The sequence below is a fragment of the Miscanthus floridulus genome, chromosome 11 (assembly GCF_019320115.1).
Source record: "Miscanthus floridulus cultivar M001 chromosome 11, ASM1932011v1, whole genome shotgun sequence".
In the NCBI taxonomy this organism is placed as follows: domain Eukaryota; kingdom Viridiplantae; phylum Streptophyta; class Magnoliopsida; order Poales; family Poaceae; genus Miscanthus; species Miscanthus floridulus.
This window is the reverse complement of record NC_089590.1, coordinates 63,021,554-63,030,567: the sequence shown is the minus strand read 5'-3', so window position 1 is coordinate 63,030,567 and position 9,014 is coordinate 63,021,554. Positions and strand designations below refer to the sequence as shown.

Genomic DNA, 9,014 nt, shown 5'->3' with positions numbered 1-9,014 from the left:
TAGTGGGCCCCTCTTGGTTTATTTTGAACAGAGGATATCAAGTATCGCATACGGTTGACAGAGTTCGTTCAACGGATGCCTCATGTAGAGCTAGTTGGGACAGAAAAAAAAAATCTTCTTCTTTCTAAAAAAAATTTAAATTGAAGAGTTTGCTTTCTGTAATTTCTGTTGGGAAAAGAAAGTTGAATAAGATATAATGCGCTTAATGACGTCTAGCCATCACTCTCTGTTGCTGCGTGGAGAGCCTGGGGGCATCACCGCATCTACTCCATGATCGGTTCTTGAAAAGTCCTGTTGCTGAATTCATTTTTGGTTTGGAGTCCTGTTGCTCGCTCCCTGGGTCCTCCTGATTGCCTCTGTTCGCAGTTCGCCTCAGGTCCAGGCTTTCAACATTTCGGCTGCCGTGAGACACTGAGACGATACATATACTGAACTGGTTTCGTTGAGTCTTGCAGCCAGACAATTTAGGCAATTAAAAATGGTACTCAATCTGGTCATAAAACATGTCGTTTAGGGCAAGCTATGTTCAAGCCTTAAAACTACAAACATAACTCTTAAATTATTTAGTTTGAAAACATTTATGGTATGTGCAAATTTGCATTGGAAAACACATATTAGATCTCATAAATTTGTAGGATTTTAATAAGATATCTAGAAGACATTAGTAGTCAAATATACACATCATAGACCGTACAAGGTCATACGTGTCAAGCATTTTTTTTACCGGAGGTAGTACAAGAAAACCCATGCGTCTGTGCAAGGATTCACGAGCTTTGTAATGTTGTTTGATGTTTTCGTGGACTCATAATGGAGACATGGCCACATGGGACTATGGGAGAATGTCCTTAGGATGTGTTTAGTTGCTCGAATGGAGGTGCAAATTCTTAGAAAGAATGTGTTTGGTGAAACTTCACTAAAAAAATATTGAGATCCAGTTTGGTTAGCTGGATTTGGGGATACAATTTATCATGTTCAAGAGTTTGACATGTGGGCCTGCTTCTACTGTGCACGCATCCGTCCAACCAGGTTCCACATCGAAGGCCGCCAATTCGGCCTCACCACCACAGCCTGCATGCCCGGAAACCTTCCCTGCATGCCACCGTATTTTTGCATGCGCGGATGCAGGAGCGCACAATGCAGCAGCTCAACCAAACGCGTTGCTCTGCGCGTTCCATCCAAACACACCCCTTAGTGGAAACACAACACATAAAAAACATCAGTACCCAGGTTCAGCTGCATCTGAATTTTCAGCATCTAAAGCCTCATGTCTGCAGGTCCAGGACCCAGGATGCCTTTCGCTGGATCTATGGGAAGCACATCCGCATGCAAGCGCCTCTCATCTTCCACTGATGCCTGCTGTGGCTGGAGCCATTCCTGCTGTTCAGTCAAAGTGTTAGACCAACAACATTTCCAAAGAAACAGAAAATAAAAACCTACAACTAGCTACTAAGCACAGAAGAAACAGACCTCTTCATGAGCATTATCAGGATCATGCAAGTCGGGAGTTACAATCGGTGGTATTGCATCTGGATCAGGCTTCTGGAATACAAATGTTGAATACAAGCCTGCATAAACCAGCTGAAACATTGAGTAAACTGGGACCTTACAATCCAATGCAGCAGAAGGAAGAATTCTACACCACCTAAAATGTCGTAGGAACGAGCAACAAGCTTCCCACGAGCATCCAAAAAACTTGCACCGTAACCACCAAGCATTGGAGCAAATAGTGGTCTGGGTCAGTCAGAACCAAGAGTCAAATACGGTTTCGGACATCCAACATTGTTTGGTAGTAACCATATTGCATTTATTGGGACAGCAGGCGATGAACAGAATAAATTGAATTGAAGAGATGCAAATGAAATAAAAAAAACACTCTACAGAGAACCAACAGGAAAATGATTGCATGAAAATAACATACTACCTGTTATCATCATAAAACTCGGTTAAATTCAGAATCTCCACATATTCGAGTCCAGCTTCCCTTGCTAATCTGTTTCAACACAACCTAGCATTGTGAAAACTCTCATCACCCAACTTGCTTGAATTTACAGAGGTTCAGGTTCTAGGTTATAATGATAGTGGGGCTATACGACAACATGTTGAAAATAAATGAGAGAAGGATAACCTCAAAAGGCTGGGAAAGTGGACTAGGCACTGATTATCAAACACTGTGTCACTCGCAAATTTGAGTTGGTACTTCTTTCCAAAAAAGGGAAACCTGCACCATATATCACACTATACCAACTCAGCAAGTCAGTGTAACAAAATTTTCCAGATATATTTAGTATACAACTTGAGCTCATACTTCTCTTCCTCGACTTCAAAGGTAATGGTATAGTTCTCTGAGCGAATGCTATTTGGAACAGTCTTCAGACCCTTATTATGTGAAGCCTCAACATTTTTTTGATATTTTGTCCTACAGAATAAAAAAACAACCAACTTAGAAAGGTAATAAAGAATAGAGTTTGGTCAAGCACATTGCACGCTAAATTTGTACTGGAGAAGTTAAAGTTTATTTGCAGTGAAGCATAAATGCTAGCCTATATAATTTACTTGGTTGGCAGGTGACCACCAAAAAGCTTATAATATAATTTCTTTTGGAGGAAAAAGAAGAAAAGACATTAGGACATAAGAACAACATTCATGTGGTATTGTGGTGAGTATACCATATTGTAGATGAATCTGGAGTCATGCCAAAAAAGTAGCCTCCAGGTTTGAGAAGTGATGATACATTGTTCAGAAGCTTCTTTGCCTGTTCTTCACTCTCAAAGCATAACTATCTTTCGCAAAGTATAAAATGTGAAAGATTAGCAAAGCTCACAAGTATATCATATTCCACAGTTCTAGAGAACAACCAACTTGCCTGCAAGTGCTGCATACAGCAAACCATATCTGCTTGGATGCCCTTTTCCTGCACTTGAGCTTCAAAACCATCCTGCCATGCAATTGTAACACAAACTAATTGTTAGCTCTAAAGTGTTTGTGCCAGCGCCTTAGCGCATTTGTTTATGTTGGAAGGAATAGAGGGAGAGTCTACATCAGAAGGATCCAACTCGATGAATTCAGCAGTGAAAGGTTTCCTCTTGTTCTCCCATAGCTCACGGGCATCGTTGACACCCGTTGCAGAGGCATCTGTTATAGAAAATGGCATGATGATCAAATTAACTTGTTGAGAGTGTAACCAAGAGACCATGGAGGGCTGAGGCTAGTGAGAGGCAGCCTACCGATGCCTATGTAGTGGCCAACCTGGGCATCACACCACTTGTCTGTATCCATTCCACCGTCGCAATACAAGTCACATACCTTAGGCATTTTGCAACCAACAAATGTAAAGTTACTGTCAGGATTCTGCTGCAGAATTTCTCGCTAAGTTGGAATAAACTGAAGATCATGAAAGAGAGGAGCATATAGCAGACCGTAGCATAAGGAAAGGCAAAAATTCTGATGAGGGCACTCTTGGCAAATTCATATAGGCGAAGATGTGGAGGTTGTGGTGGCACCACCACGTTCATCTCTGCAATTACATGTAAGCAGAATACCAGCGTCAAGGTCGAGACAGAACAGGGGCGGATCTAATAGAGGGACATGGGTGTAGACATGTACACCCAATAATTTTCGCAAAAAAGTCAGAAGTTACTAGGCATAGAATAGCCAAATAGCTTGAGGTAGTTTGGGGAACTCGGTTTCGCACAGCAAACAGGGAAGACGGAAGAGGGGGGGTGGGAATACCTGCTGGGCGCTCTTCGCCGGCGAAGAGGTCGGCGAAGGCCTCGTCACCTGGTGTAGGGCGGCGGCGGTGGCGGGAGCCCAATTAGAACCCGTCTTGGGAAGGGGGAGGCTCGATCTGGGCTGAGACGCTGTCGGCGGGGCGAGCCAGGCGGCGGCGGCGGCGTACGGACGAGAGGGGTGCGACGAGGAGAACGGGATCAAGGCAAAGTGGTGAACGGTTGGGCAAATATACGTCGAAATTTATATTTGCTAGTGTCTCTTCTCTTCTCTACTCTGTCTCCTTTTTTTTTCTCTTCTCTTCTCTTCTTCTCTAAAAAGGCCATAACATCAATCATCTAACCAGTGAAACCAAATCCCTGTCTACTCTTATAGTATCCGGTTTGTGCATGGCTCCGTCGCTCTACTCCCCTGGAGTCAAAGGCTATGTTCGCTTAAGCTTACCAGCCAGAGTCAACGCTACTTTTTAGTTATGGAAATAATATTTTTCTCTCACAACAAATCAGTCTTACAAATCAGCCGCAGCAACAATAAGTCCTGCCGAACGGGGCCAAAGTCGCGTGGAAAACAGAACATGAATTGTTTGTGCGAGGCTCCGTCACCCGGCTCCTTGGAGTCCACATCGCGCGGGAAAAAATATTGAACCGTCTATGCACGGCTCTGTCACGTTGTCCACATCACATTGAGCATTCGTTCTCGTTTGCCTCGACGTAGAGTGTACGTGAGCTAGCAACAGAGTGCCTTCCTAATCGCACTTATATATGTCCCACTTGCAAGTTACGACAATTGGGAAAAAAACGGTTGAGTAACCATTTTTATGAGTCGCGCGTTTGGGCGTCTTCTTCGTCGTGATGCACCCTCCCCCTGTCTTCTTCTCCGTCGCTAGCACCCCTCCTCCACCGCCCCCTCCCCCACTCTCCCCTAAAGCTTCGCTGCTACACCTTCGCCGGCGTCATCCTCGCATCCACCCCGCCACCACCACCGGCGTCTCCCGCCGCCTTGCCACGCCACCAACCACCCGCCCCCTACCCCTCGGCCCCTCCCTCCCCTGATCCCAGGGTAGGTCACCGACGACCTCCGCCGTGATGCCCCTGCTGCCAGCCCCGCCCAACCTCCTCCCACCGCTCTGCCCCGCCCCGCTGCCGTCTCGTCCGCCTCCACCACCATGTCACAGCTGTTGCCCCCCCCCAAACCCCCTTCTAAGGCCACCGCAGAATAGAACCCTAACCCCACCGCAACCCTAGCCACATAATTTTTTTTCCAATTTTTGATTGGATGAGTTTATCATAAGATAGTTACAAAATTTTGGATGGTAAGGGTAGAAAGTTATCATAATTTGGCCTCGAGTTGTATGCACAACAAGTTACTATAATCATGAGACAAAATTAAGATATAATAGTTACAAGAACTATAATAGGTCCAAACGTGTAACACCCACGGTGTTACACCCTAAATCATTTATAAAAATATGTCCTGAGCATTATGTTTATGTGTTAATGCATGTGATAGAATGTAAAGATAAATTTCTTGTAACTTAAAATGATCAATAAAAATGCTAAATGAAAGTTGATTTAATAGCTCATGTATATCAAGTAGGGTTGGAAAATAATTTTTATTAAGCAAAAATACTATAGAACATGTGTGTGATACTTAAATAAAGTTTGAAGTACAAACTTTGTAGATGACAGCGAAATACATGCTGTTGAAAAATAATATTACTAGCTAATATTTCTACTAGGCTAGAAATTACAAATTGAAATCAAGTTCAGCTCAAAACTTAGAAAATTTTCAAGTCTGTCAACAGCTAGACATTGCTATGTTTAGTAAATTATTTTGAGAGATTGGGTTAAGAGGTGGTATGGTGTTATAGCTCAATTTGATAGTCTCATATTCCCTCTTGAGCATGGTGAAGATGGTTTGGCTCCTGGAGCAACCGTTTAGTCGTTTTGGGCGCTTTAAAATTTGTGCACGTCACAATCTCGGGATGGTTGGCGCTGTGCGCGCGATCACCGCGCGGCCACCCCACGCCGCGCACATGGCCGCATCCCATGTGGTCACCTTGTACCGCCACGCTGGGTCGGTCGGGATGTCTAGGTTTGGCCAAGGTCGGCCATAGCGAGCTGCTAGCCCCACGCCCTGCTGCCCAGCCTCGCGCTGCCATCATTGGTGTCACCGCGGCCACACTGCGCTGTCGTCGGGTCTGCCCACTGCTGCCTCACCGCACTGTCGACATGCCTCGCGCCGCGCCATTGCCGTCGCATCGTCGTCGCGTCCGCGCCTGTCCGTTGTACCCCCTACGCCGCTGCCGGCCTAGTTCAAGGCCGCCACTACCGCGTGCACGTGGCCGAGCCACCGTCGCCTTGTCATTTAAGACATTGCGGCCGCGCGGGCCACACCGGTCGGACGCGCGCACACCTTGTCTATAGCGCCACGTGTGGGTGTCCTGATCACGCCGCTCGCGTTCCGCCAAGGCGAGGACGAGCCAAGTGAAAAGTCCTAATATGGCTAGAGGGGAGGTAAATAGCCTATTTAAAAATCTACAAACCGACTAGAGTAATTTGATTAGTATAACAAATAGCGAAATGCAAACTTGCTCTAGCTCTATAAGGGTTGCAAGCCACCTATCCAACAATTCTAGTTGTTATGATCACTAGGCACACAATTTACTAGGTCACTATTCACTAAGAGCTCTCATAATTTGCTACACTAAAGAGCTCCACTAGATGAACTTAATTCACAAAACTAGCTCTCAATTCTAGCTACACTAAAGAGCTTGTTATAGCTAGTTTGCGGAAATGTAAATGAGTAAGTGAGGTGATTATACCGCCGCGTAGAGGAGTGAACCAATCACAAGATGAATACTTTATCAATCATCAGGAGAATACCAAAGGACAAGAGACAACCAATTTTCTCCCGAGGTTCACGTGCTTGCCAACACGCTACGTCCCCGTTGTGTCGACCAACACTTGGTGGTTCGGTGGCTAAGAGATGTTGCACGAACCTCGTCCACACAATTAGACACCACAAGAACCTACCCACAAGTGAGATAACTCAATGACACGAGCAATCCACTAGAGTTATCTTTTGGCGCTCCGCCAGGGAAGGTACAAATCCCCTCACAATCACCGGAGATGGCCACGAACAATCACCAACTCGTGCCAGTCCTCCTTCGCTGCTCCAAGCCGTCTAGGTGGTGGCAACCACCAAGAGCAACAAGCGAATCCCGCAGCAAAACACGAACACCAAGTGCCTCTAGATGCAATCACTCAAACAATGCACTTGGATTCTCTCCTAATCTCACAAAGACGATGAATCAATGATGGAGATGAGTGGGAGGGCTTTGGCTAAGCTCACAAGGTTGCTATGTCAATGCAAATGGCCAATAGAGTGAGCTTGAGCTGGCCATGGGGCTTAAATAGAAGCCCCCACGGAATAGAGCAGTTGTACCTCTTCACTGGACACAACACGGGGTGACCGGACGCTATGGTCAAATCGACCGGACGCAGGACCCCCGCATCCGTTCGTGCGATGCACGCCACGTGTCCCCTTTCTTTAAAAACTGAGCATCCGATCCCAACGATCAAGTGATGACTGGACGCGCTGCTACGAAGTGATCGGATGCTGGACCTCAGCGTCCGGTCGTTTCTAGTAAGCATCCAGAAGTAAGAAATCACGACCGAACACGTCCGGTCATGCTCGACTGGACTCACCCAGCGTCCGGTCACTCATTGTCTCCCCTGTGCGCTGCCACGTCAGCAAGACTGGACGCAACCCTCCAGCGTCCGGTCACTAAGTGACCTAGCGTCCGGTCAGAGACCGAGGCCAGCGTCTTTGCAACTTCTACTAACCGGACGCGCCGGTCCAACCAAGGCCAGCCTCCGGTCACTTATAGTGACCTCTGTCTTTTCTATATAAGGCGCTTGTGGCATCGTCGGACTATCCGTACTCTACAAGCGGACAGTCCGCTGGTAAAGTTCCTAACCCTTGCTCAAATGTGCCAACCAACAAGTGTATCACCTTGTGCACATGTGTTAGCATATTTTCATAAATGTTTTCAAGGGTATTAGCACTCCACTAGATCCTAAATGCATATGCAATGAGTTAGAGCATCTAGTGGCACTTTGATAACCGCATTTCGATACAAGTTTCACCCCTCTTAATAGTACGGCTATCGAACCTAAATGTGATCACACTTGCTAAGTGTCTTGATCACCGAAACAAAATGGCTTCTACCACTTATACCTTTGCCTTGAGCCTTTTGTTTTTCTCTTTCTTCTTTTCAAGTCCAATCGCTTGATCATCACCATGGCATCACCATCATCATGTCATGATCTTCATTTACTCCACCACTTGGAATGTGCCACTTATCTCATAATCACTTTGATAAACTAGGTTAGCACTTAGAGTTTCATCAATTCACCAAAACCAAACTAGAGCTTTCACCGAGCCACCTGCCGCGCCTCGTCTCTCTCTTTCTCCCTTTCTCCCTCTGCTGCCGCAGTTAAGTGTGCCATTAAATTTATCAGGGAGAGATCACCTCAAGTTGATTTGTCATGTTATTGGCTCAGTCGCACAGCTGCCTAGCTACCCGTCCCCACCCCGCCTTGAATGGCGCACGGTCGAGCTTCAATTTTGGAGCTTTTCTCTGCCACCGTATTGATATGGCCGAGTCCGCCCATCATCGAGGGCAGCTCTCATCTGACCACCTCGGGCCAAATTGGCTGCACCCCTAGACTTATCTCGAACCCCTCCTCGCCATGCGCACCTGAGCCATACCCCTACCGCTGTCCCAACGCTGCTGACGCGGTCGTGTCCACCGTGGCTCGTCGCTGAGCTCGCCGTGCATACGCGGCCAACCTTGCTCAGGGAATCTCTAGCCGAACCATCACCTCGGCCAGGTGAAAGCTCTAGTTTGGTTTTAGTTAATTGATAAAACCCTAAGTGCTAACCTAGTTTATCAAGATGATTATGAGATAGGTAGCACTACTCTAAGTGATGAAGCAATGGCGAAGATCATGACAATGGTGATGGTCAAATGCTTAAACTTGGAAAAGAAGAAAGAAAAAAACAAAAGGCTCAAGGCAAAGGTATAAAATATAGGAGCCATTTTGTTTTAGTGATCAAGACACTTAATGAGTGTGATCACATTTAGGATAGATAGCCATACTATTAAGAGGAGTGAAACTCATATCGGAATGCGGTTATCAAAGTGCCACTAGATGCTCTAACTCATTGCATATGCATTTAGGATCTAGTGGAGTGCTAACACCCTTGAAAATGTTTGTGAA

The 9,014-nt window shown here is 46.1% G+C and overlaps 1 protein-coding gene across 2 annotated transcripts; it reads right to left on the bottom strand.

Annotated features, from left to right (window-relative positions):
* Positions 1-734: 734 nt before the first annotated feature.
* LOC136493247 (mRNA cap guanine-N7 methyltransferase 2-like) lies at positions 735-3,955 on the bottom strand. 2 transcript variants are annotated; one of them, XM_066489309.1, is made up of 12 exons: positions 3,730-3,955; positions 3,417-3,514; positions 3,225-3,303; positions 3,038-3,132; positions 2,864-2,935; positions 2,667-2,776; positions 2,306-2,416; positions 2,126-2,218; positions 1,922-1,990; positions 1,643-1,731; positions 1,468-1,565; positions 735-1,377 (listed from the first exon to the last, which is right to left on the bottom strand). In XM_066489309.1, exons 2-12 carry the CDS (start codon positions 3,510-3,512, stop codon positions 1,255-1,257), a joined length of 1,035 nt encoding a protein of 344 aa, XP_066345406.1. In that variant the 5' UTR covers positions 3,513-3,514; positions 3,730-3,955; the 3' UTR covers positions 735-1,254. The 2 variants fall into 2 exon arrangements, with proteins under 2 accessions (XP_066345406.1, XP_066345407.1); XM_066489310.1 differs by having other exon boundaries at positions 739-1,374.
* Between the last annotated feature and the right edge of the window lie 5,059 nt (positions 3,956-9,014).